Raw genomic sequence first — 27,235 nt, forward strand, 5'->3', positions numbered from 1 at the left:
GATGGAAGGGTATTGCTGTAGCTGTTCTTGGTTTTGTTGTTGTTGTTGTCGTTGTTGTTGCTGTTGTTGCTGTTCTTTTTTCGCAAACTCAGCCCCAGTCGCCGAAAGCTGACCCTGGCCGAACGCGGTATCTGGAACGCGCTCGTACGTGGCACTGCACTTGCGGTGCTCAACTGACAGGCTGTTGCAGCTGTACACACAACCATACAGCGCCACCCTCGAGCAAGGTTTCACACGACCTTCTGCAATCAGGATGGCTTTCGGGCTTAGCAAGGCCATCTTAGAAGCGCCCCAAAGTGCATGTATACGTGTGAGTGTGTTGTGTGCGTATGTGTGAGTGTGTGTGTGTGTATGTGTGTGTGTGTGTGTGTGTGTGTGTGTGTGTGATAGTGAGTATTACATGGTGGGTTTCAACAGATGGGAAGCAGCAAGGTTCGATGGAAGCAGATAAAAACCCCCGGGGCTGCTACGGTACGTGTACATTCTCCGCACCGTTCTGGTGGGATGATAAATTCGCGATTAGCGCAAGATTAGCGGGTGGGCTAACGAGAAGGTTTGTTTGAGTGAGTGAACAACTTCCCAAGTGTATAGTGAAGGGCTGCGCGAACGCAGCGAACCAGCAAGGATGCGATCCTTGACCAACCCAGCGGGGCTGGCGCTGCTAGTGTTGTTTGCACTATCGTTTAGCGGTAAGTTAGAGTATGTCAGGGAAGACAGTGGTAGTGCCAACCAACTCCGCAGTGCCCTGTAGTGACGGTAGTCATTTTATTGTGAATTTTGAATTCTTCTATTTCGCTTTGCCACAAACCGTTTCCAGCCAACGTTGTCCAAGCTTATGGAGCGAAAACGAGTGAGTAACCAGTGCCGGAAACGAGTGGATGTAGCGTAACTCCTGTTCTTCAATAAACCTAATGCTCCGATTTTCCAGCATCGAGAGTATGCTTCTCCAGCGTCGCCAACTTCACCGGAAACACTGCTATCGGGCTGTGCTCGCAGGCAGTGTTGCAAATACTCAGGGTGGGTGTGAACGGCACGATCGCGTACGTTACGACCGCCACAACGCCTCAGTCAACCGTGCTCAGTGAGTAGGATCAGTGTCGACACATCGCACTGGCAGGTGCGCAAGCTATGCAACGTTCAACTAATTTCTTCCGCTCGCTGTCACACGCACAGAACTGCTGCCGACCTACTGTAACCGAAGGCTGGCGTATCCGTACCTCGAACCGTACCTGTCTGTTGTCGGGTCCGGCACGGAAGGACCGGTTGCTACCATCCTAGCGAATCCGACAATTCGAGCAAACTACATCCGGGCGCTGATCACGTTCATGAAGTCTTACCCGCGCTGCGTCGGACTATTTATCGATTTCAGCAACCTCACCACATCACAGGCGGTATGTGTGCAGCGTCGCACCGCTCGCGGAGTTCGATTTCTTTGACCGATCCTGGTTTTGTTCGTTCATTCCAGGCCGGTTATGCCGCGTTCATGCAGGCCCTGTTCCAGGCGGCTGGTACAGCTTCGCTCAAGCTGGCCTCAGCGCTGCCCTGGGAGGCAGACCGGTACGCCGATGTCTACTACAGCGTCACTTTAAGAAGCTTAGCGTTTAACGTGCTGCGCACGTACGATGAATTCTACTCATCGCTTACAACGGTCGTACGGCCGCTGAACCCGCTAGTTGCTATGGCCGCACCGTTTAACGCCACGACGAAAACTATCGTAAGTGAGAGCGGCATCCACGCTTTCAAATCGAACGTTTTGATCCTTTTGTCCGTTTCTTTACACTCTTCGCTCTTTTCCAACCCAGTCGTACAACCTGTACCGGTGGATAATCAAGGGACTGAACCCGAACAGCATCATACTCGGCCTGTCGATGTATGCTCGCGCATATACTGTGACAAAAGTTAGCCAGTTCGGTGCTACGGGAACGGCTAGCGCTTCGGTGGTATCATACTGCGATGTAATTGAGCCTGACAAATGTAACACATGAAACATAGTAATACAGGACGGATTCTCTTTCAGGCACTTCTTTTCTCGACCAAGTTTGGACTGCAAACGAGCAGCGCTGGAGAGAGTGTATCCTCTAGCAGCAGCATGGCTTACGTATTCACTTCGTTTCAATCGGCTGAGCTCAAGCTGAACTTTGCAGTGTCTAATAATTTGGCTGGTGTTGCATTGTTCTCATTGAACACTGCCGGCACCAATGCAGAGCTGCTGCGTTACGTGACGAGTATTATTGCACCGACGCCACCAACAGGTTTCCAATATCCTGTGGCGTCGTATCCTACATGCGGTGTTTCCATTACATTCCCATCGTTGGTGGCTATAACTACACTACCAACAGCCTCCACAGCAGCGGGTGGCGGTACCACTCGAGCTGGAGGAGTTACCACGGTTGCGCCAGGAGGAGACACCACGGCTGCTGGAAGTGGAACTACAGCCGCTGGAGGTGGTTCGACTGCTGCTGGAGGTGGAACTACTATCGCTGGAGGAGGTTCAACAGCCGCTGGAGGAGGATCAACAGCCGCTGGAGGAGGATCAACTGCAGCTGGAGGAGGTTCAACTGCTGCTGGAGGTGGAACTACTATCGCTGGAGGTGGTTCAACAGCCGCTGGAGGAGGTTCAACTGCCGCTGGAGGAGGTTCAACAGCCGCTGGAGGAGGCTCAACAGCCTCTGGAGGAGGTTCAACAGCAGCAGGAGGAGGCTCAACTGCTGTTGGAGGAGGATCCACTGCCGCTGGAGGAGGTTCAACAGCCTCTGGAGGAGGATCAACAGCCGCTGGAGGAGGATCAACAGCCGCTGGAGGAGGTTCAACTGCTGCTGGAGGTGGATCTACTATCGCTGGAGGTGGTTCAACAGCCGCTGGAGGAGGTTCAACTGCCGCTGGAGGAGGTTCAACAGCCGCTGGAGGAGGCTCAACAGCCTCTGGAGGAGGTTCAACAGCAGCTGGAGGAGGCTCAACTGCTGCTGGAGGAGGATCCACTGCCGCTGGAGGAGGTTCAACAGCCTCTGGAGGAGGATCAACAGCCGCTGGAGGAGGATCCACAGCTGCTGGAGGAGGATCAACAGCCGCTGGAGGTGGATCAACAGCCGCTGGAGGAGGCTCGACTGCAGGAGGAGGAGGAACTACAGCCGCTGGAGGAGGATCAACAGCCGCTGGAGGAGGTTCGACTGCTGCTGGAGGAGGAACTACTGCCGCTGGAGGAGGCTCGACTGCCGCTGGAGGAGGCTCTACTGTCGCTGGAGGAGGATCAACAGCCGCTGGAGGAGGTTCGACTGCAGCAGGAGGTGGAACTACAGCCGCTGGAGGAGGCTCAACTGCCGCTGGAGGAGGTTCAACAGCCGCTGGAGGAGGATCTACTGTCGCTGGAGGAGGATCTACAGCCGCTGGAGGAGGATCAACAGCCGCTGGAGGAGGATCAACAGCCGCTGGAGGAGGTTCAACAGCCGCTGGAGGAGGAACAACTGCCGCTGGAGGAGGATCAACTGCTGCTGGAGGAGGCTCGACTGCCGCTGGAGGAGGCTCTACTGTCGCTGGAGGAGGATCAACAGCCGCTGGAGGAGGTTCGACTGCAGCAGGAGGTGGAACTACAGCCGCTGGAGGAGGCTCTACTGCCGCTGGAGGAGGAAGTACTGCTGCTGGGGGTGGAACTACTGTCGCTGGAGGAGGATCAACAGCCGCTGGAGGAGGTTCTACTGCCGCTGGAGGAGGCTCGACTGCCGCAGGTGGAGGTTCAACTGCGGCTGGAGGAGGTTCAACAGCCGCTGGAGGAGGTTCAACAGCCGCTGGAGGAGGCTCGACTGTTGCTGGAGGAGGTTCAACAGCCGCTGGAGGAGGCTCAACAGCCGCCGGAGGAGGATCAACAGCTGCTGGAGGAGGTTCAACAGCCGCTGGAGGAGGCTCAACAGCCGCTGGAGGAGGCTCAACAGCCGCTGGAGGAGGATCAACAGCCGCTGGAGGAGGATCAACAGCCGCTGGAGGAGGTTCAACAGCCGCTGGAGGAGGAACAACTGCCGCTGGAGGAGGATCAACTGCTGCTGGAGGAGGCTCGACTGCCGCTGGAGGAGGTTCAACAGCCGCTGGAGGAGGCTCGACTGCCGCTGGAGGAGGTTCAACTGCTGCTGGAGGAGGTTCTACTGCCGCTGGAGGAGGATCAACTGCTGCTGGAGGAGGCTCAACAGCCGCTGGTGGAGGCTCAACTGCCGCTGGAGGAGGTTCAACTGCTGCTGGAGGAGGAACAACTGCCGCTGGAGGAGGATCAACTGCTGCTGGAGGAGGATCAACAGCCGCTGGAGGAGGATCAACAGCCGCTGGAGGAGGCTCAACAGCCGCTGGAGGAGGATCAACAGCCGCTGGAGGAGGATCAACAGCCGCTGGAGGAGGCTCGACTGTTGCTGGAGGAGGATCAACCGCCGTAGGAGGAGGATCAACAGCCGCCGGAGGAGGATCAACAGCTGCTGGAGGAGGTTCAACAGCAGCTGGAGGAGGCTCGACTGCAGCAGGAGGAGGAACTACTGCCGCTGGAGGAGGCTCAACTGTCGCCGGTGGTGGTTCAACAGCCGCTGGGGGTGGAACTACAGTAGCCGGAGGAGGTTCGACTGCTGCTGGAGGAGGTTCAACAGCAGCTGGAGGAGGATCAACAGCCGCTGGAGGAGGTTCGACTGCTGCTGGAGGTGGAACTACTGCCGCTGGAGGAGGCTCGACTGTTGCTGGAGGAGGTTCAACAGCCGCTGGAGGAGGCTCGACTGCTGCTGGAGGAGGCTCAACAGCCGCTGGAGGAGGTTCGACTGGTGCTGGAGCTGGAACTACTGCCGCTGGAGGAGGTTCAACAGTCGCTGGAGGAGGATCAACAGCTGCTGGAGGAGGTTCGACAGCCGCTGGAGGAGGTTCAACAGCCGCTGGAGGAGGTTCAACAGCCGCTGGAGGAGGTTCGACTGCTGCTGGAGGTGGAACTACTGCCGCTGGAGGAGGCTCGACTGTTGCTGGAGGAGGTTCAACAGCCGCTGGAGGAGGCTCGACTGCTGCTGGAGGAGGCTCAACAGCCGCTGGAGGAGGTTCGACTGGTGCTGGAGGTGGAACTACTGCCGCTGGAGGAGGTTCAACAGTCGCTGGAGGAGGATCAACAGCTGCTGGAGGAGGTTCGACAGCCGCTGGAGGAGGTTCAACAGCCGCTGGAGGAGGTTCAACAGCCGCTGGAGGTGGTTCTACTGCCGCTGGAGGAGAATCAACTGCTGCTGGAGGAGGTTCAACAGCCGCTGGAGGAGGCTCGACAGCTGCTGGAGGAGGTTCAACAGCCGCTGGAGGAGGTTCGACTGCTGCTGGAGGAGGTTCAACAGCCGCTGGAGGAGGATCAACTGCTGCTGGAGGTGGAACTACTACCGCTGGAGGAGGCTCGACTGCTGCTGGAGGAGGTTCAACAGCCGCTGGAGGAGGCTCAACAGCTGCTGGAGGAGGTTCAACAGCCGCTGGAGGTGGTTCTACTGCCGCTGGAGGAGGATCAACTGCTGCTGGAGGAGGTTCAACAGCCGCTGGAGGAGGCTCGACAGCTGCTGGAGGAGGTTCAACAGCCGCTGGAGGAGGTTCAACAGCTGCTGGAGGAGGTTCAACTGCCGCTGGAGGAGGATCAACAGCCGCTGGAGGAGGCTCGACTGCAGTAGGAGGTGGAACTACTGCCGTAGGAGGAGGCTCAACTGCCGCCGGTGGTGGTTCAACAGCCGCTGGGGGTGGAACTACAGTAGCCGGAGGAGGTTCGACTGCTGCTGGAGGTGGAACTACTGCGGCTGGAGGAGGTTCGACTGTTGCTGGAGGAGGATCAACAGCCGCTGGAGGAGGCTCGACTGCTGCTGGAGGAGGTTCAACAACTGCTGGAGGAGGTTCAACAGCCGCTGGAGGAGGATCAACAGCTGCTGGAGGAGGATCAACAGCTGCTGGAGGAGGCTCAACTGCCGCTGGAGGAGGATCAACAGCCGCTGGAGGAGGATCAACTGCTGCTCAAGGAGGTTCAACAGCCGCTGGAGGAGGCTCAACAGCCGCTGGAGGAGGATCAACAGCCGCTGGAGGAGGATCAACAGCCGCTGGAGGAGGTTCTACTGCAGCTGGAGGAGGTTCAACTGCTGCTGGAGGAGGTACAACAGCCGCTGGAGGAGGTTCAACAGCCGCTGGAGGAGGTTCAACAGCCGCTGGAGGAGGTTCGACAGCCGCTGGAGGAGGTTCAACAGTCGCTGGAGGAGGCTCGACTGCCGCTGAAGGAGGCTCGACTGCCGCTGGAGGAGGATCAACAGCCGCTGGAGGAGGATCAACAGCTGCTGGAGGAGGCTCAACAGCCGCTGGAGGAGGATCAACAGCCGCTGGTGGAGGATCAACTGCTGCAGGAGGAGGCTCAACAGCCGCTGGAGGAGGCTCGACTGCAGCAGGAGGAGGATCTACAGCCGCTGGAGGAGGATCAACTGCTGCAGGAGGAGGATCAACAGCCGCTGGAGGAGGATCAACTGCTGCAGGAGGAGGATCAACAGCCGCTGGAGGAGGATCAACTGCTGCAGGAGGAGGATCAACAGCCGCTGGAGGAGGTTCAACTGCTGCTGGAGGAGGTTCAACAGCCGCTGGAGGAGGATCAACAGCCGCTGGAGGAGGATCAACAGCCGCTGGAGGAGGCTCGACTGCCGCTGGAGGAGGTTCAACAGCCGTAGGAGGAGGCTCAACAGCCGCTGGTGGAGGCTCAACTGCCGCTGGAGGAGGTTCAACAGTCGCTGGAGGAGGCTCAACAGCCGCTGGAGAAGGTTCAACTGCTGCTGGAGGAGGTTCAACAGCTGCTGGAGGAGGATCAACAGCTGCTGGAGGAGGTTCAACAGCCGCTGGAGGAGGATCAACAGCCGCTGGAGGAGGTTCAACAGCAGCTGGAGGAGGCTCGACTGCTGCTGGAGGAGGTTCTACTGTCGCTGGAGGAGGATCAACTGCCGCTGGAGGAGGTTCTACTGCAGCTGCAGGAGGCTCAACAGCTGCTGGAGGAGGTTCAACAGCCGCTGGAGGAGGTTCAACAGCTGCTGGAGGAGGTTCAACAGCCGCTGGAGGAGGTTCAACAGCCGCTGGAGGAGGATCAACTGCTGCAGGAGGAGGCTCGACTGCCGCTGGAGGAGGCTCGACTGCAGCAGGAGGAGGATCTACAGCCGCTGGAGGAGGATCAACTGCTGCAGGAGGAGGATCAACAGCCGCTGGAGGAGGTTCAACAGCCGCTGGTGGAGGTTCAACAGTCGCTGGAGGAGGTTCAACAGCTGCTGGAGGAGGCTCGACTGCTGTAGGAGGAGGATCAACAGTCGCTGGAGGAGGTTCAACAGCCGCTGGAGGAGGCTCAACAGCCGCTGGTGGAGGCTCGACTGCCGCTGGAGGAGGTTCAACTGTCGCTGGAGGAGGCTCAACAGCCGCTGGAGGAGGATCAACAGCTGCTGGAGGAGGTTCAACAGCCGCTGGAGGAGGCACCACGTCTGCACCACAACCTACTGTTGTTTGCGGCATTACTGTACGGTCGCAGTACGGAGCTCTTGTTAGCAGTTTTTGTGATTCTGTTTTAGAGATCAACCTGTACATTCAATCTGGAAGTGCGTGTGGGGTTGTAGTGTAACGTGGAGTTAGTTTTAATTTAATGTCATTATAATGTTTTTCAAATGAATGTTAATAAAGGTGATTAGAAATACAAATTAATAGAAAAAAATGTCTATGCTACTGTCATTTTAATTAGCGAATGAAAATGCAGTGAAACATTATTTGTGCTGGTTCTAAAATTATCAATAAGATTTAATAAAAATATACATCGTTAGCGGTGAAATTTATTCAAAATTTATTGTTGAAACAGCAGACTTGCCCAGTGCTACATCAGTTGTTTGCACAGTTGATGTAGAACACGCGCGATACAGCTGACCAAATAAAACCAGTTTCGGGTACGCTTAGTTGCAGTGCAGTATCATTCGATAAAGGATTGAGCTGTGAGGTTACTTCATTTGACAAACTTATTCTAATGGGCTCTGGCAATGGTGATAACAAGGCACCGTCACCCTTCAATCAAGCAAAGATGGTCGACCCTCACGCATACCCACACAATCAACCGGTGAACGAAACAAGCGATGACAAACTGACGATGTCATAGTGTTACTTTTTTGTTGAAGTAATAGGTGAAAAATAAAATAAAAACAGTTTCCTAATGCGCTTGCATACGCTAGAAGGTCAGATGCCACGATTTGGGCGATGACTACTGTTTTGCAAACTATTTAACGTATGAGAGCAATTTTACTTTAAGATACCTTTCTGCTTGATGCCGTTACTTTGTTCGTGAAATAAAATAACCCAATTCTGACGAATTTACTATTTCATATACATAATCAGTTAGGCAAGGTAAGCAAAAATAACAATGAAAGAAAGTCCGACCAAATACTATTCCGTTTAATGTTTGTTTATAAACTACAAGGTCACATCATGAATCTGAAGAATCGTTTACAGAATTGTACTGAGAAACAAACCGACAAGTGTAACACAGGCGGACGATCGTAGAAGTGTTACATATAATGTAGAACAAACTGCACGCCAATGCGTAAATTTCGAGGAATTAGACGTAATTTTGACGATCCAGAATAAAACATTTGAATACACAATAGGTACAACCCTATTCGTCGCTACCAAGCCACCATTTCCTCCGAAGCCGTACCCGAAAACACTCGCATCCCCCAAGCAACTGTTCCAATAGAACGAACGCAAGGAAATCGGGTGTGTGGAGCTGTCTGCTTACGGATGTATATATAGTACCTAGCACTGAAACAGGAAACCAGTTCAAATGGTCGTAGTGAGTGGTGAACACCACTAGTGCAGTACGAACAATGGATCGCTATCTACTGTCATGCTTGTTGCTCGTGTGTATGGTGCTGGGTGAGTGCAGTGATACAAGATTCCGTCGGTCGTCGAGATGATTTAGTTGTGTTTTTCTCACTTTTACCTTCACAGCCTACCCTTCGGAGATAGCGGCTCAAAGTAAGTGATTTTCTATCAGTTTTATACGCTTGCCCTCCCCAAAATCGGACAAAACTCTGTGTGCTCACTGAACGTGTGCTATTTTCCTTTTCGCAGGGTCACGCGTCTGTTTCGCTCAGTCTGGCGACTACACCACTGCCACATCGATAGGCTTCTGCTCGCATGCAGTCTACATTGCACTGAACCCGACCTCTAAAGCCTTTGTGGGGATACTAAACCCTGCCAACGATGCAGATGATCTGCTAGGTCAGTGTTAAAGTTTCTGTATTTCTGGGTCGAATTTGGTAATGCTAGATGCCATATGGGTTTTAATGGTTGTGCATTTCATTTCAGGCGGTATCAGAAAGTTCGCTAATCTCAAAAAGACATACCCCTACGTGGACTTGTACATGGGCGTGTTGGGAAGTATTTCTGCGGGAAACATTCTGTGGCTGAATCAGCAAGCATCGCGTAAAACGTTTATCGATCTGCTTATTACAAAGATGGCATCGTATCCTGAAATGAGCGGCGTCTACTTGGATTTCGATGGGCTCACCAATTTGTACCAGGCGAGTACTGACACGTAGATGTCACTATCGGTGCAGCTCCTGGCTACAATGGCTCCCATTCTTTTCATTCATAGAATTGGTATGCTCTGTTCGTTGCTGAGTTAAATACGGCTCTTACCGCTAAGAACCTGAAGCTTATTACCGCCTTACCGTGGGATGCAAGTGCGAGTGGCGATATTTACTACAGCTCAACCCTCTCCACTCTGCCGTTCAACGTGATCAAAACGCACGAGGAAATGTACTCAGCGGTCGCTACCACTACCACGCGCCCGATCAGCCCGCTGTTTTCACTGGCCGCACCGTTTAACGACGAAACGAAAACAATCGTAAGTAGTGGTTTGTGCAGCATTGAGATGAATGATACGTGTTTGTGAAGTGAGACCGTTAAACGTGTGCCATTTCTGTGGTTTTCAGTATAACAATGTGTTTCGGTGGGTGTTGAAGGGATTTTTGACAACCCAGCTCGTTGTTAGCTTGCCTATGTACAGTTTGAAATTTACTACATCAGGTGGATCACAATTTGGTGCTGCTATGACCGCTGTTACAAAGGATACATATTGTAACGTAAGTATACATATACGTTAATACAATATACTTCGTTAGCCAGTGAAGTTGGGTTTTTCCAATGCTTCTTTCATCTCATTTTTCGTGTGTGAAACTCTAGGCTTTGTTATTTGGATCGAAAAATACTCTTGGAGCGCCCCAAGCCGGGGAAGGCTTTGCCTACAGCACATCCACGTTTTACACTTACAACACTCCCGCATCTCTTGTCGATAAGCTACAGTTTGTTATAGCAACCAACATGGGCGGTGTAGGCGTATATTCGCTAGATCAAGCTGGTAGCCAAAATGCTGAAATGCTTCGTCAGGTGACAAGCGTTCTAGCACCAACACCACCCGCCTCAGTATCATACCCTCCAGTAGGAGATGCGATGTGTGGTGTTCCGGTTACGTTTCCAGCACCGCTAACAACGACAACAGTTGCAACGACTACTGCTGCAGTCACCACTACTGCTGCAGCCACCACTACTGCTGCAGTCACCACTACTGCTGCAGCCACCACTACTGCTGCAGCCACCACTACTGCTGCAGCCACCACTACTGCTGCAGCCACCACTACTGCTGCAGCCACCACTACTGCTGCAGCTGCAAGTACCACTGCTGCTGCAGGAAGTACCACTGCTGCAGGAGGAAGTACAACTGCTGCTGGAGGTAGTACCACTGCTGCAGGAGGAAGCACAACTGCTGCTGGCGGTAGTACCACTGTTGCTGGCGGTAGTACCACTGCTGCTGGCGGTAGTACCACTGCTGCTGGAGGAAGCACCACTGTTGCAGGAGGAAGCACAACTGTTGCAGGAGGAAGTACAACTGCTGCAGGAGGAAGCACAACTGCTGCTGGCGGTAGTACTACTGCTGCTGGAGGTAGTACCACTGCTGCTGGAGGAAGCACCACTGTTGCAGGAGGAAGCACAACTGTTGCAGGAGGAAGTACAACTGCTGCAGGAGGAAGCACAACTGCTGCTGGAGGAAGTACTACTGCTGCAGGAGGAAGCACAACTGCTGCAGGAGGAAGCACAACTGCTGCTGGCGGTAGTACCACTGCAGCTGGAGGAAGTACTACTGCTGCAGGAGGAAGTACAACAGCTGCTGGAGGTAGTACCACTGCTGCAGGAGGTAGTACCACTGCTGCTGGAGGAAGTACTACTGCTGCAGGAGGAAGCACAACTGCTGCTGGAGGTAGTACCACTGCTGCAGGAGGAAGCACAACTGCTGCAGGAGGAAGCACAACTGCTGCTGGAGGAAGCACAACTGCTGCTGGAGGAAGCACAACAGCTGCAGGAGGTAGTACTACTGCTGCAGGAGGAAGTACAACTGCTGCAGGAGGTAGTACCACTGCTGCTGGCGGTAGTACCACTGCAGCTGGAGGAAGTACTACTGTTGCAGGAGGAAGCACAACTGCTGCTGGAGGTAGTACCACTGCTGCAGGAGGAAGCACAACTGCTGCTGGAGGAAGCACAACTGCTGCCGGAGGTAGTACCACTGCTGCAGGAGGAAGTACTACTGCTGCAGGAGGAAGTACAACTGCTGCAGGAGGTAGTACCACTGCTGCTGGCGGTAGTACCACTGCAGCTGGAGGAAGCACAACTGCTGCAGGAGGAAGCACAACTGCTGCAGGAGGAAGTACAACAGCTGCAGGAGGTAGTACAACTGCTGCAGGAGGTAGTACCACTGCGGCAGGAGGAAGTACCACTGCTGCAGGAGGAAGTACTACTGCTGCAGGAGGAAGCACAACTGCTGCTGGAGGTAGTACCACTGCTGCAGGAGGAAGTACCACTGCTGCTGGAGGTAGTACTACTGCTGCGGGAGGAAGTACCACTGCTGCAGGAGGAAGTACAACTGTTGCTGGAGGAAGTACTACTGCTGCAGGAGGTAGTACCACTGCTGCAGGAGGAAGTAGCACTGCTGCAGGAGGAAGTACCACTGCTGCAGGAGGAAGTACAACTGCTGCAGGAGGTAGTACCACTGCTGCCGGAGGAAGTACTACTGCTGCAGGAGGAAGTACCACTGCTGCAGGAGGTAGTACAACAGCTGCTGGTGGTAACACCACTGCTGCTGGAGGAAGCACTACTCCATCAAACTCAGCATCGTCAACTACGCCATCAACCGGTGCATCATCAACCACGCCTTCCACGGCAGGTACAACGATTGCTGCATCGCCTGCTACCTGCAATATTACGGTGAAGGAAGATTACGGAACTCTGGTCGCGGAATACTGTACGAACTTAAAGGCGATTGCATCGTACATGCAAGGAGCTACCTGTGGTGTAGTGGCTTAACTCAAACCGTTCTACCAGTGAGTTGAAGCAATGGTTTTAGAGAGTTAGGTCTGGCGGAAACGACCAGCTTTGATAGATCGTGGCTTCTTGTTGTGTGTAAACAACTTTTAGGTGGTGTTCATACCTAAGTGGAATGCCGCAGGTGGCAGAAGCCAGTGTTGGGATTTGTTGAGGGTATTATGTTCTAAGTAAAATAAATTCAATTAATCTAATTTCCGCATTTTCCGTATCAGTTGAGACATGCTTGCCATACTTTGCAAAAAAAGCGGTAATGCTACTACTAAGGTATTACAATATGAAAGGTTACTTATCTATGCGCCACAGTCCCCTCTGGAACAGTATTGCGTAGCCGGACGGACGACTTAGCTTACCTAGAAGGAGAAGAAAGCATACAATCAATTAAGCAACCGCTGATAGCAAACATTTGGTTTCGGTTTGGTTTCGGTGTTTAGTAACGGGCAGGAAGCAGCAGAAGGCCATCTAGTGTATTATGCCCCACCGCCCCCAACCCGATCAGGCAGGCGAGTAGGGCGGGAGAACTTTTGTCGATTTGTGAAACGGGGCGGAATACAATAACAAAGGTGGATGGAGCTGGCGGGGGCAAACAAAAAAAAAAGCGCAAACCACCCGGGGAATGAGAAATGGTGCCAAATCGTACAGGAAGGATGCGGATGCGGCAGCGTAAGCACTGCTAAACGGTGGTGGTGGTACACTGTTAGGCTTCTTACCTGCAACGCCTTCCTGCACTTTAGCCGAGAAGATTTTTCACAGTAAGCAAATGACATAAAAGGATGATTGATCTGCAAAATACAGTGATGAAATGATACGTGAAAATGAACGATGGAACCTACGAATGGGGCGAAGGATTGTGAAGGGCAGTAGAACCGAAGCCATCGGGAATAGTAGTAGGGTGGTAGAGCGTCCACGGTTAGCTGCTACGGTAGAGTGCCGCTAGCAAAGAATAGAATAATTGAATAATTGCAGTAAAATTGAAATGCTCCAGAATGTACCAGGCGCCCACCGGCGAAAACCGTAATACACGGCCACACGTAGAAGGGAAGACGGGAGAGAGACAGAGATAGAGAGATAGAGAGATAGAGAGATAGAGGCAGAGAGATAGATATATATATATATATATATATATATATATATATATATATATATATATATATATATATATATATATATATATATATATATATATATATATATATATATATATATATATATATATATATATATATATATATATATATATATATATATATATATATATATATATATATATATATATATATATATAGAGAGAGAGAGAGAGAGAGAGAGAGAGAGAGAGAGAGAGAGGAAGCGAGAAAGAATAAATAGAAAACAAGAGGTGGTAACGCAAGGTGACGATGGTCAACCCGTTGCGCGTTGGTAATGTGCGTGCCGCGCGTCGAAGAAAACGAAAAAGAAAGAAAATGAAATCGTGTGAAAATAGGTCAATAACATAAGCGACACAGTGCAGTCCCAGACCCAGACCCAACAATGGGGCAGAGAAGACACACGCACACACACACAAACACAGGGACCACGAAGACGCGCAAAAACGATGCGCGAAGATGAAGATGCCCCCTCTCCCGTTCCCATACCCCTATCAGGACGTCGCACAAAAAAGGGTCTGCGCTTTGCCGCTTTGCCACGTTTGCCCCGAGGCGTCGAAATTATCGGCCGGTCGAAAGCGACACAACCTGCCCTACTGGCCCTCACAAAAAAAAATAAAAAATAGAAACGGAGGGGATGGGCTACAGAATGTCGTTTTTATTTCGCCGCTTTTTACGGCCCTCCCCGGAGAAAGCTGCTCCTAGCGGGGAGGGAACGGGGAGATTTCGCGACTTTCCCAATATGTGTGCAGGGAATGAGAAAAGGAGGTGGGGGAAGGGGGTAGGGAAGATAAGCCGAATGCAGGAAAGGAAGCTGTCGGAGCGCCAAACATGGTCTGTATTTTGGGGTTTTGCGCGTGCATGTGTCTGTGTGTGTGGCCACTGGTGGCTAATTGGCCATACACTTGACTAGGAGGGATGGTAGGGGAAGGCGGGGCAAAATGGCACTGTTAAGGTTTTTGCTCTGTATCCCATTGTGAGATCACTTGTCACTGATGTTTGACGGCAATCGATGCTTTAACAGCTTATTTATGAAATCAAATTAGGAGTTGACATACTACCAACAAATATGAATATCTAATATGAAACTCAAAAATGAACATCAAAAATCGTAAAAATTGTATTGTATTGTGCTGGTTAAAATGGTCTTGCTAAGGGGCCAAAAGGTCATATACCAAATGTCAAAACAAACCGAACCAAAAGGTGCAAAATGGATCATAAGATTGCACTTAAGGCATTGGATTAGGCTCTGTCATCTTGGTAGAATTCTAGGTAATGTATTCTAGGTAGAATTCTATCTAGGTAAGGGTAAAGATTACAAAACTTAATCTCAATTTCAGTGTTTCGTTAAAAGAAGTAATTAATTGCTGGAATTTTTAATAATTCACCTGTTGCCAGTAATTTTTCTTGTCGATAGAGCATACAAATACCACAGTTTTGTTTATGTAAAACAAATATATTGTAGCGACTTTAGCTTACACCACAGCCTCGTCATTTTGATCCTGTCAATTTTGCCCTAAGCGAAAGATTTTACCGATTTGAACTTTAAAAACTATACATTAAATTACATTTTACTCGTAAATCATAGTTAAATGTCACGTTACTCGATCCTTTTTTATCTCTAGTTATTTTCTAAAATTTCAAGGAAGCTTATTTTTGAAACGGTCATTGTTCTGACCAAATATTTCTTAAATTATTCTTTTTTTTAACAAAATTCGGTAATTAAACGTTCATGGTTTGATTGAAACATTGTATTTGATGTTTTTCAATCATTCAGGATTATTCTATTCTTACAATCGAGATATCTCGACATCGAGATAAATATTGCTAAGGGAAAACGGTTTACATTGAAACTAAACTATCCCGCCCCTAATAACGGTTTGGAGGTTTCTATAGAAATATGTCAAGTAGTCCATGTAAGCACCTTTGGATTCTAAAGTCGATCTAAGTCAGCAATTCTCGACATCAAAACCCTAGCGGGAAATGAATCGAAAGCGATATTTTGGCAGATTTTAAGTAAACTCGTGCAGTCCTCTGGAAAATTTAGTGCTGGTAATTTTAAGATCAATCTAATGAAATTATTGAAATGCCAAAAACAAAAAAACTTGGTGAACCAAAATTGAAAAAAAGGATATTTAAAAAAAATGATAAGAATAGATTATTTATTTCAAATAGCCAATAAGAAATTTGTTACATTTTTGCTTAAGTTCAAATCCTATCAGAGTTTTTTTTTTAAATCATCTTCCATAATTGGGTTCGGCGATTTGATGCCAACTGCGATTTCGGAACGAATTTCCGATTGATTTTCCCTAAAAGAGCAATCCAATTTCAAATAGAATCCAGAATCCAATTTCCAATAGAATCCAATAGAAGCAATCGAGTCCAATAGAATAAGCCAGATTAACTATCATTTTGAATGTGTTAAGTTGCCAATAATGAAAGTAACGATTTCGCCCCACCTAACCATTTTGCTCCGTGTTCCCCTACACGTGCGTAAGGATGGCGCTTGTCAAAAGGCGTTCGCTGCTTGCAGCCGTTTATCAACGCGGGTGGTTTTTGGGTTGTTGTACAACCACAAAAAAAAATGAGACGAAGAGTTCAAATAAGAGAAAAATAGAGATGAAGATGATGGGTTGGTACTGCCGCAAGATGCCACACTTGCCACATTACCTCCACGAGCTACATCTGTTACCAGTTCGGAACGATCTGCCAGTAGAACCATCCGAGACAAGAGATTTCTCCTTGTTAGTGGTCGGGTGATAATTGTCTCGTTCCATGTGCATCTGCCAGTATTGCAACGGCCTCATCATGTAGCAGTTTAAACAGGGATTGCAGTTAAAACTACGCGTGCGCTTCTTGCCCGGTATCCATCCATCGCCACTCCATCCTGTCCCCAATCAGTTGAATCTGAAGTACGAGAGCCCAAACGACTTCCCGACCGAATGCCTCAAAAGCAACCCAAAACGCTTTCTCTTCGCCCGGGACACCAATGATTTAGTAGCTATCGCGCGCGCGCGAGAAGAACCCTTCCAATGGTCGGGATATGAACTGCTGTTAATTTACATACCATCACTCACTCTATTAGCGGTTAATAAACCTCTTGCCCATTTGACCGTTTCCGGTCCCGTGCGGCTGCTGCTGCTCGGTGCTGTTCGGATGGTTGGGACTGTAAATAAAACAACAGCATCCATCCCTTTTTTTGAGGTCACCGCATCGTTCGCGTATCGGGAATCAATCGAAATCCCGCCCCGGTACAACTTCGACCCATGTCACTGGGCCACTTCCCCATTCCGCTAGGAGACGTCTCGAGAATGCCGTTCCCAAAACACCGCCCCAAAACAACCCAATCCCAGGAAACAGTCCCCAACACACACCCAAAGCAGCTTCATCGACAGGTTCGACAGGCGCGCTCCTTACCCCCTCGGGGCAACCTTGGACATCAGCAACGCCAGACCAAACAGAGCAACGAAACAAACAAATCGGGCCATGCGCGCACGTACAATTCGGCACATTTGATAGCTTGGGGCACTAAAGCCCCGCCACCACCCAGAAATGAAGAGAGGGAGGGCACAAAAAATACACCGGGAGAAGCTAGATAACGCGGGCGAAAGCTATCACTCGGCCATGCCCCAATGATCGCTAGGGCAAGCACAGCGCGCACATGTGCGTGTGTGTGTGTGTGATGGGTCGAGCGGCATTTTCTTCATCTTTTCCTTTCGAACCGGCGGCGACGGCGGCCGCTTCTGCTGCTGCTGCTGTGTCCGCTTGTTGTGTTGTCCGTCCGTCATATCGCTTTCCCCTTAAAGCTTGTCAACCGAGCCCGGGCTCCAAGTGTGGGCCAACGCGACTAACCGGGCCACCGACATAGCATCATAAACCGCTCGCCCCGGTCACCTGGTGCTGGTGCCTACCGCTCTCGCACTTTCTCGCGGGCCCGGTCGGTAGGCTGCTTGCACGACGGGAAGGGTCCGGTTTGCCCTGAAGCGGTGGCAAAAAGTGAGAGGAACACGACACACACACACACACACACACCAACATTGCCAACGACCAGAAGAACAAGCGCGGTCGCTTCTGCTTTGGAGGATGCTTTTCGAAAGTGGCGAAGCAGCACCACACCGTTCGGGTTTGAAAAGAAAGTGGACAACATTGCGCGCGCGCGCACTAAAGAAGGTTCCCCCCGTCTACCTCTCCTACTCTCCTTCTATAATCTGCGACCCAAGAGCCATCCCTTTCTCGCCCTTCCCACAGCAAAACCGGTGGCGTTTGCTGCGGATCTGCTGCGCCAAGCGGTGCCTCAACTGCCAAGAAAGCGCACACAGAAGGGTTGAGGAGGGAAGCAGGGGGTGTGGGAGACCCGAAAGTAAAGCACATTTATTGCAGAGAATTTGGTCTTCAGACCGCTGACCTAGACGAGGCATTGAGAAAAAGTATCCACATCTTGCCCCCTCAGATAGAATGATAAGAGATTCGAACCCATGACCGGAAGTGTATCGGCACCGTGCGCTTCCCACTACGCTACAAATGGGCACCAATTGGCTAGAAGTTAAAATGGCACGATGTTCAACGCGTTTGGAATTAGAATTTTGGAGAGAGCATTGTCCTTCAGACAATCTGGGTGAGGTATTGAAGCTGATGTGCCAGTTTGTTCCTCTCATTGAAATTCGTAGCTATATTATTCTTCAACACATATTGTACCCAATTCAGAGAACAATCAAATCACGTTCGAAGCAGCTCTACCCTCTTTTTCAAACCTCAGAATCTTTTCGAGCCGATTTCGTGGAACTTGTTCTGAATGTTGTTGATTGAGTGGGTGTGTATGTGTATGTGTGTTTTTTTTAATCTATTTTTCACGCTCGCTCGAATATTTCTCCTAGCTACAATGAACCAATCTTTGCATATACCCTGTAATGAACAACGCTGCCAGAATAATAAGAAAACAACCAGAAAGATCCATAAAAGCACTCGCGGTTAGTACCTTACTTGTAGCGGGCAGGCACCAAGTTGGTTGCGGGATTGATAACAAGCAGGAGGGCAAGCCGGGAATGGAAGTTACTCTGTTGTTACAGTTGGGTAGTCCCTCTGCCCACAGCGATTGCGATTAAGCGATGAATTCAGGTGAATAAAAAGGGTAGATAAGATGAGGGTGGTTCGTGTAGATGGTGATGGTGTGAGCGTTTGTTAAGAACATCAAACAAAATGGGGGGGAGGGGCGGGAGATTTTTTACTCTCCCTAAAATGGTATGCACTTATATGCACGCCACCTACCTGCAGTATTCCTATCAGTAACGTGGAGTAAAATAATCTCGTCAGCCGCATGCTCAATCTTTGTCTGTGGTGCCGCTGTAAGGAGAAGAGAATGCAGAAAGGTTAGAATTGGCAATGCTCGGGAAGGTCGGGGCACTGGGTCTTGTTAGTTTATTTTCCTTGCAAACAAAGAAACAACCAAACACAGTCGCTGTTGTTTGTTTATCGCTAGAGAGTCTTTCGTTACGCACAATGGGGGAATATGATTAAATATTTGAACGCAAGTAGTTTGTGTGCGAGAAGCAAATTAACCGTCCTCGTGCGTAAGTTTAGCAAGCAAGCGAGCAATTTGTTTGTGTTTTTTTTTTCTTTCGTAGCTGGCCATAAACTTGCCCCTTCGTTATTTGTCTGTTTGTGTCAAGCGTGTATGTTTGTGTGTGTGTGTTTTTTTAACCAAAAATTTAGCACAAGCTCCAATCATTAAGAACAGCCGAAAGCAACGCGCCTTAGAGGAGAAGCATCAGCATCGACCTCCAATGGAAAAGATTTTGCGCTCGCACTGCAACAGCAACGGCGCACACTTGTGTAAACGGGGCATCGTCGGCGAAACGGTGCGTCTGCCGTCTTGTCGTCTCGCAAGTGTTTCGCTCTCCCGCTTGTACTGTCAGACAGAATAGCTAAAAACAGACCTGTCAGACGAATTGCAGTATCCACACGCCTCACACCGTCTTCCACCGACTTCCAGGCGCTTTCCAGTCGTCTTAAGACTGCTGGCTAGACATTCGCTAGTGCGCTACAAACCTCGGCGGCTACGGTAATTTGTCTGTGGGCTTGGTGAGCGAAGGAGCCGAACAATGCAATGTAATGTAACGATTCTCCATGGCGGGAATGACGTTTCTGCATACAATCCGCTCGAAGCTACTGGACGCACTCCGCCCGGGACTAAACAAATCATGACGATTTTAATTTTATGACTCCCTTTATTTACCATTTCAATGACACATTGTTTGCAACGGGCAAACAACGGCCTGCTACTTTCGATCGATATTTGCCGGTCCGGTACGGGGCAAACACCATCGACAGCATCCCGAGCGCTTTTGCCGGGAGGCAAGAGTCATCGCATCGTCATCGAGCTGCTGGGCTGCACGCTAATCGGGAGCTAATCGATTATTCATGGTACCGTTGCGTTTTTTTTTTGTTTCTGGCGGGTGAAGCGCGGTGCTGCTGCTTGTTGTTTGCCCGCCCAATTGGAGGGAAATGAATTTACATAAATGGAAAGAGCGGGTTCCCAATATCTCTCTCTATTTCTCTCTCTCTCTCTCTCTCTCTCTATCTTTCGCTCTCTCTCTCTCTCTCTCTTTCTCTCCCTCTCTCTCTCTCTCTGCCGTTTTATGGCAGGATGGGTTGCACTCATAGATACACTGCTACCTGCAGTGGAGTGAGCATCAGTTCATCTGCATCGGACTGCAGGCTATTCGCTCGTATTTATGGCGATCAGTAAAAAGATGCAGATCAGTAAAGACAATAAGGATGCAACAGTTAACATTGACACTGGCCATGTATTTATCTTGATCCAATCTAAGCATGCATAATGTACAACTTCCGCAGCTGTCAGAATAGCTCCGTCAGAACCTTCCATCTCCGCACCACGGTCTTTACACTATCGTACCTTTTTCCTTCTCCCTTTTTCCACCACTACTCAGGCCATCAGCACCGTGTGCGTGCAGGTGAAAGGGAATTTTGGGTTTTGCCGTTGGGGTCTTGTTGGGTCTTATCTGCTCTCTGCGTTTTGACTCTCGAGGGGCCAACACCCTACCGCCCGCAGAGCTTGAACGGCTTGATAGGGGTAATGCCATGGTTTGCATTGAGGCTGAAAGTCCCTGACACCACGATAGCTGCCTGTAAAGCGAGGAAATAATCAGCGCAACCTCCCGAGGGCATTTGATGTGCCAGCAGCGCCCTAAGCTTTGAACTTTAATGTTTTTCTAGCTGAAGTATGCGTGCGTTTGCTACCGTCAGGTAAAAAAAAAGTAGTTTAGGTTTAGTTTAACTCTTCGAATCAATATTTCATATTACTGCACAGTAAGTTAAGTGATTTACACTCATATACTTCTAGCAACGGTGGACCTCCTCTGATAGCTCTTATCGAATTTTTTCATCGGTTTGTTCATAAATTAGTTGTGCACAATATACGCACAAAACATAGCGGCAGCAAATACCGGTGCACTTGGAACTATAGACAATTGTCAATTATTTTCCATAATTTGCTCTGTCGTTTAAAAAAAAAAAGAATTCAACCGGGTTCGTCGCTTTACTGCCGGTTGAAGTCGTTTGATTGTAACGGGGCAAGGAAGTAGCAATTTAACCGCTTCGCGCGCTATAGCGCTGCTGGACACGTTCGACACTTGTTCCATGAGTCATTACCGCTTGCCAAAGTGCCACCCGAACGGTCACCGTCCAATTTTGGCCACAACAAACGGGCGCTGCAGCTTGCTTTTGGGGCCCTGCGACAGTGTGCAACTCAATTTACCCCTCAATCACCTGTCGCTCGATCCCGGCCAGTACTGTCCCTTCTCCTCTTCTGTGTGTGTATGTGTGTGTGTGTACGTGCTCATTGCGTGTGCATCCGCTGCCACAGTGCGCGCGCGCCCGGCCTAAGCCGATTGTCGGCTCGAGCGCGGACCCCCGACCATCTAAGGGTGTGCGCGTCGCGCAGGAAGTCCCGCTTCCTCGGGAGCTTCTCCGGCCTGAAGCCCCCTGCCACGATGGCAGGCAGGCGGGATGTGCTGCATGCTAATCAGCACGCCGGTCATCCGGGCGGAGCGGTCTCATCCGGGGCCTCCCAAAAAAGGGTACACCCTCCCCGGCCGGGTCCCGTGTTTGGTGCGCGTAATCGTAATCGCCCGGTCCCGAAATGGACGGCTGAAGCGCGCGCGACCCCGCAGACCTCGTACCATTGACACCTCGCATCATGCGCGCGCACACACATACGCACAGAGATACATTGTTTGCGCTTTGCGCCCGACGCTGGCTGCATGCGTAACGAGGGCTCAGAGCGAGCCCAGGGCCGTGGGGTTTTGATGGGCAGGGAGCCACGAAAATTCGTTGAAGCAGCGTGCTTTTTGTGTGTGTGTGTGTGTTTTATAATTATTCATTCATTTTCATTCTTTCCTATTGCGTTCTTTATGAGGGCGTACGTACACCTTCCGTGCGCGTCTTCCTTTGGCCGTGTCCCCTAGTCCCTGGCCGCGAGAGCCATTCTACAGCGGTGGGGCCGAGGATGGTACGTGATCCGGGTGCCAAATAGTTGGCGGTGGTGGATCCCTAATCCGATGTCTTGCTGCGTAACACCGGCACCACGGCTCAATCAGTTTCGAGCGAGCAGCGAACCGTGAAGCATCGGCGTCAAACAGGATCATCCCCTTCTGGCTATTTGCCTCTGGTGTTACCAAAACTCTGACTGCGGATTTATGCCCCCGTGTGTGTGTGTGTGTGTGTGTGTGTGTGTGTATGTGTCTGTGTCTGTGGGTGTAAAAAAAGGTTTCAAAGTTCTTGGCAAAGCGCCCCTCAAATTGGCAACTTGGCAAGATGTTGGCATAGCTAAAAGATTTGGATTTAGCTATTCAACTTCTTGTTTATTTTTCCAATTTACTTACATCGAGAACCCGGTGGCCGTCTGTGACGGCCCGGGCAAAAGAACATACCCCCTCCCTACCTCCCTGTCCGGAATGTGCAACTATCAACCACGTGTCAACTATTCAAAACTCCCCAAGGCTGCAGCGCCATCTATCAGCTACCGGGGTGAATCTCGAGGCTTGAAGCCGCAGCAGACGAAGATTCTCCAGTACACCAAAATGAAGCCGCCAGACAAATGTACCGTCGACTCTTCACCGTCTCCAGCAAAACCCGCTCACCAGGGGAACGGCTACGTTACGGTATTCGCCTCACTAACCTACTGCCAGCAGCCAGCTCCAATTGCAGCGAAGCCCAGCCCGTTGGCGAAAGTTGACAGGTGTGCACAAGGAGCCACATTCCACATTCTCTTGTTGTGCCGTTCTGTGTCCCACACGAATTCCCAAAAAAAAAAACTTTCCCATCTGCGCTAGCGGATGTAAAAATTAATGAGCTAACCTCGAAAGAACAACGCACGCGGAAAAACAGGTATAAATCGTGTGGTACGCGTTTCCCGCCATTCCTCTTGGTAATATATTATTTATGATTTTTCATCTATCCGCACCGGACGCCCCAGCCGCTTAGATGATGGGTGTGTGTGTGTGTGTGTGAGTGTAACGGGGACGTACCGGAGCAGCATTACGGCAATCGGCACGAACGTCACGGTTTCCTGGTTCCAAAATTAAGCAGCGATTTTAATCAACAGGTTTGGGCCGGGAGGTTTGCGGCTGATGTGAGTGCATTAGCTAATAGCGGTGCGCAAAATCGGTGGCAAACGGTACGGTTCCGATGGACAAAACTTATTAGCCTGATTTTGGGGTGTTTTATTATTATTATTTTTTGCCAATTTTCTCCCTAATTTCTAAGTATTTCATTTTCTTGTGCTTTTTTTTTTGTCGTTCCTAGCCTTCGTGACCCAAATGTCCCAAGATTCCCGCCGCCCTCCAACTATTCCCCTGAGTTACGCTGCATTACGGGAAGAGGACGTGCTCAAGCGACGAACCCCTTGCAGGAGGCAGCAAACCATGAGCAAAACGTTTTTCTCGCCTTAATATGATTAATAAAAACGATTCAACGCGATGCTTTTTTGTGTGCGGCGACGTACGTAAAGCGCAGCCGAAACGTGGACTACTTGAGCGTGTCCTTTCATTTTATTTTTTTTCTGAAAGAACAAAAACACAACAAGCCTCTAATAAAATCTTCAAGAGCAGGTGCGCTCCATTACTTCAGCGTTTTTTGTTTGTGCATTTTCCATTATCACAACGCTCGTTTCCTGTTCATCTTCTGCCCACCGCAAACACACCTGCCTCACTCCCACTATTGTAGTGTAGTGTTGCTGATACGCGTACGCACAATTAAAGTGTAGAGCGCTTTCCCATCGCGATAGATGATGAAACCGTGCGACTGATTGCGACTGTGCACTTTCAATAGTGCCGCGTGCGTCGACCTTTTTGAAAAAAGACAAAGAAACGGTTCCTGTCTTGCCCGGCGCGAAATCTTTCGCCCAGTGCGCCGACCCCGTGGGCACGCACACACACATACACACACACACACACAACCACACACAAACACTCTCCTCGTAAGTACGTACGGCCCCGCGCATGTACAATCGATCGATAATAGTGGAAGCCTAGAGATTGGTTGAAGGCAGAGGCAGCGTCGCGACAGGCGACGAACCCTTGGTTTCGATATTGATTGTTGATAGACGAAGTGTCTTTGCCAGATCGGCAAGACCGCGCAGCCGGGTCGGGATATTTCAGGTGCATACAACCGACCAATGAGGGCAGGGCCAAAGATTGGAGGAAGAACATGCTAGACTTGTTGGGATTTTGGGATACTCAACTAATATCCCCAGGCTAATCCGGAGCAGACGTGTTCACTAGTGGACTAGATACGAGGCCGGTTGGGTGAAAAGATCACACCCACACACAGAAACACACACACAGACACATAGACACACACACACACGGTTTATTACACCGTTAGCTCACCTTGTTATTATTTCACTGGTTGCGCGCGTACCGCTGTAAACCACCAGACAACTGTCACCGTGCGTAACGATAGCACGGGTCACTATCACTTGCTTGTTTTGTTTTCGAAATTCGAAAATCTTAAACCACCAGTTAGTTCACAGTCGCAACAATCTTTGCGTAACTTCCACGGCGAGAGCAAGATACTGCACTGCTACTAAGGATACTAGGTTCGCTGGCAGCTAGCACTTGCACGTACAGTAAAGAATATAAAATCCCGAACGCGAAACACTGTTCCAACGCGGCACGAACGAAAGCAACACCACGCTCACTGTCCGGCAATGTGTTTCTTGCGCACGGCACCAACTGTCAATTTGAACTGCAAAATTCACGCCACCGGGCTACGGCGCCACTCCCAGCATCCGTCCGTGTTGAGCGGCACAGGTGTACTGTTTGCCTGTTGGGCAAGGGCCTGCTGATAAGCACACCTAGCGTCAGTCCCAGGTTCCCTGGCTGTGACCGCTGAGATGGTCTGTGCGTATGTGTATATAGATTTGGTTTTGTTTTTTTTTCTCTTGTGCTTCCCGTTGTTTGTTTGTTGCGATCTCGGGTAGCCGCGCGTCCGAACGCCACGGTTGTCTATGGCAGAATGTTTAATTCACCTGTTTGCTTTCAGCGTTATAGTCGATCCGCTGTGAGCACCCGTGTGTCCCCAGGTGCGCCTCCGAAACCCGCGCAGATGATGATGTATGGACCGCAGCGTCACCACGCTTTCAATCGCCCCCCACCATCCAGGGCCCCCATCCTCCATCCACCCCCAGTTCACAGGCAAAACCCCGCACGGGTGCGCTTTGCTGCCCTTTTCTTACCGTGCGGGACTCGCTATGGTATGCTCGCTCTATCTTTCACCGCGCTCTTCTCTTTCTACTTTCTTCGGCTCTCGTTTTGGAGCTGATGGAATTGCGCAAAAAAAAAGATACAACCACACACACACACGCACGCACGTGGTCATCCAGCGACCCCGGCCGCGAACGCCGCGAAGAAAGCAAAACCCGGCTCTCCGGCTCCGTGTCTGTGGCTCGTGTTCGCTCACTCTTGCAGCGGTGACCGGGCCACAGCAGCAGCAGCAGCACGGCCAACCTTCCTCTACGTTCGGCTTTCTTTTCTCGCAGATCGCCCAGATCGCTCCCCCTGTCTGGAGACAATTCACACGAGCGAAAGAGAAAGAGAGAATGATAGAAAGAGTTTAAAACACTTCTTCTCCAACGTTTCCTGTGCCGGACGAGCCTCCACTAGCAAAAGTTGTGCCTTTTCCTGGGAGGGGGAAAAGTGCGTGTCGAAAGAGCAATGGAAGAGAGATAGAGAGAGAGTGAGAGAGAGAGAGTGAGAGATGGCAAAGAAGAGTGTACGCGTACGCAGCTTCGCACATGCGTTCGCCCGGTGTACCTGACACGCCACCTGTCCCTCCCGAAAGCGGCCAGGTCGTATCACCCATACAAGGTGCCATTTCTGCAAAAATCTCATTTCGCTCGCACACAGCGCCTGCGAAAAAGAAAGCGACGCGAAAGTTCTCCCCTCTATTTTTTTCCCATTTTTGTGGGATTTTTTTTTTTTGGGTTCGCTTAAGGGTCACCGCATGCCACCGGAGGACGTTCTAGATGTGCACAGTGGTGGGGAAGCTTCTGACCGGGCCTATTTCCCCCTTTTACCCGTCTGTTCCCAAAAACAGGTTCAACAGTGCGCTGCTCGAGCTCGCTCAAGGTCAAGTTCTCATTCTTGACGCTCCCGGGCGCCGACCGGTGACCTAATGCGCGACTGGGCCGAGCACTCATCAGCCGCGGGAAGCGGTGCCAGCTCAGAGCTTGCAATATCCAATCCAATCCAATACAAACCGGTCGCGCCACGGCCCAGTCGTCGCCCAGTCTACCCGTGCAAGCTGCTTCTCACGCATATCAAACCCATTTGTAAGGATTAGTCCTCTAATGCGCAGTTCCACGTCCAAAGGCAAACATTCAAAGGCTGGTGTGCATCGAGACGGGTGTACCGCTTACACACCGCCCAAACCGGACCGTCCAGGGCGGGGGGGTGGGGGGGGGGGGGGTAGGTGTAAGTGCCTGATCCAAACGGCCGGCGCTGTAAAATGAGCTTATCGAAATAATCCCTCCCCCTCCGCGATTAATTGTGCTGTGCAAGCGCGAGGGCCTGGAGCCTTTTTTGCATGCCGGGTCGGCACGATGAGCAGGCCGGCTGCACCCACATCAGCTCTTCACACAGTAAATAAACACAACCGTTTAATGGCCATAGTAACACGGTTGTCGTACAAAAAAAATGAAAAAAAAAACGGTTCTGGTCATTCGAAAACCCAGCGCACCGTGGCATCGTTGACCTGATTGTGCAGCCGAGCCCGGACGGGCTGCTGAAGGTGTCACTGGGTGCAGAAGCTGCGCGAAAAGCATCCCACCTAGCCAGCACGTGCCGGAAGGATGCGTTGCTTTAATTTTTGTTAATCAATTACCTTTTTTTTGCTTTGTTTCGGTTCGACGCTTTTCGTCCTCTCCCCCCAAAATTCCGTTGCTCGCTCGGCGGAGCAGGGAAAGCCCGAAACGGTGCCCGCCGCTGGACCAATTTTCCCGGACAGAGTCCAATCGATGAAATCGGGCGGCATTGCGATTGCGATCAACATTTGCACACCGATTATGACCCGCTTTTTTTGCCTCCCGATCGCTCCTCGCCGCCTCACCTAAGTGACCACCAGCAGGGAACTCGCTCGATTGCAACCGGCCGAAGCCCGAAACTGTGCCCCGCCGGGCACAC

General features: G+C 50.8%; 3 protein-coding genes and 1 long non-coding RNA gene across 8 annotated transcripts in view; 3 read left to right on the forward strand and 1 right to left on the reverse strand.

Annotated features, from left to right (window-relative positions):
• LOC1272381 (uncharacterized) overlaps positions 1–25,117 on the reverse strand; it is a 30,552-nt gene extending 5,435 nt beyond the window's left edge. Inside the window, exons 1-3 of one of the 4 annotated variants that reach the window (XM_061642278.1) lie at positions 24,443–25,117; positions 18,801–18,875; positions 13,122–13,193 (exon numbers count right to left, since the gene is read on the reverse strand). In XM_061642278.1, the coding sequence (XP_061498262.1) occupies positions 13,122–13,193; positions 18,801–18,851 (123 nt within the window). In that variant the 5' untranslated portion in view covers positions 18,852–18,875; positions 24,443–25,117. Of the gene's footprint in view, positions 1–13,121; positions 13,194–18,800; positions 18,876–24,294; positions 24,406–24,442 lie in introns of those variants that run through there. The other 3 variants (XM_061642282.1, XM_311329.6, XM_061642294.1) reach the window with 3 other exon arrangements.
• LOC11176156 (autotransporter adhesin BpaC) lies at positions 343–8,341 on the forward strand. The gene is made up of 9 exons (XM_061642297.1): positions 343–689; positions 818–850; positions 929–1,081; positions 1,174–1,391; positions 1,466–1,714; positions 1,803–1,955; positions 2,018–2,360; positions 2,952–6,668; positions 7,404–8,341. The coding sequence occupies exons 1-9, from the start codon at positions 626–628 to the stop codon at positions 7,610–7,612; spliced, it is 5,139 nt and encodes a 1,712-aa protein (XP_061498281.1). The 5' UTR covers positions 343–625; the 3' UTR covers positions 7,613–8,341.
• LOC3289755 (mucin-19) lies at positions 8,793–12,605 on the forward strand. 2 transcript variants are annotated; one of them, XM_061642263.1, is made up of 8 exons: positions 8,793–8,907; positions 8,983–9,009; positions 9,106–9,255; positions 9,343–9,557; positions 9,632–9,883; positions 9,972–10,121; positions 10,222–11,902; positions 11,945–12,605. In XM_061642263.1, exons 1-8 carry the CDS (start codon positions 8,859–8,861, stop codon positions 12,391–12,393), a joined length of 2,973 nt encoding a protein of 990 aa, XP_061498247.1. In that variant the 5' UTR covers positions 8,793–8,858; the 3' UTR covers positions 12,394–12,605. The 2 variants fall into 2 exon arrangements, with proteins under 2 accessions (XP_061498247.1, XP_061498236.1); XM_061642252.1 differs by having other exon boundaries at positions 10,222–12,605.
• Positions 21,909–23,680, forward strand: LOC133391150 (uncharacterized). Its single transcript, XR_009764635.1, has 2 exons — positions 21,909–23,229; positions 23,358–23,680. It is a non-coding gene; the product is annotated as an uncharacterized LOC133391150 (long non-coding RNA).
• Positions 25,118–27,235: the final 2,118 nt, after the last annotated feature.

Source organism: Anopheles gambiae, chromosome X (assembly GCF_943734735.2).
Source record: "Anopheles gambiae chromosome X, idAnoGambNW_F1_1, whole genome shotgun sequence".
In the NCBI taxonomy this organism is placed as follows: domain Eukaryota; kingdom Metazoa; phylum Arthropoda; class Insecta; order Diptera; family Culicidae; genus Anopheles; species Anopheles gambiae.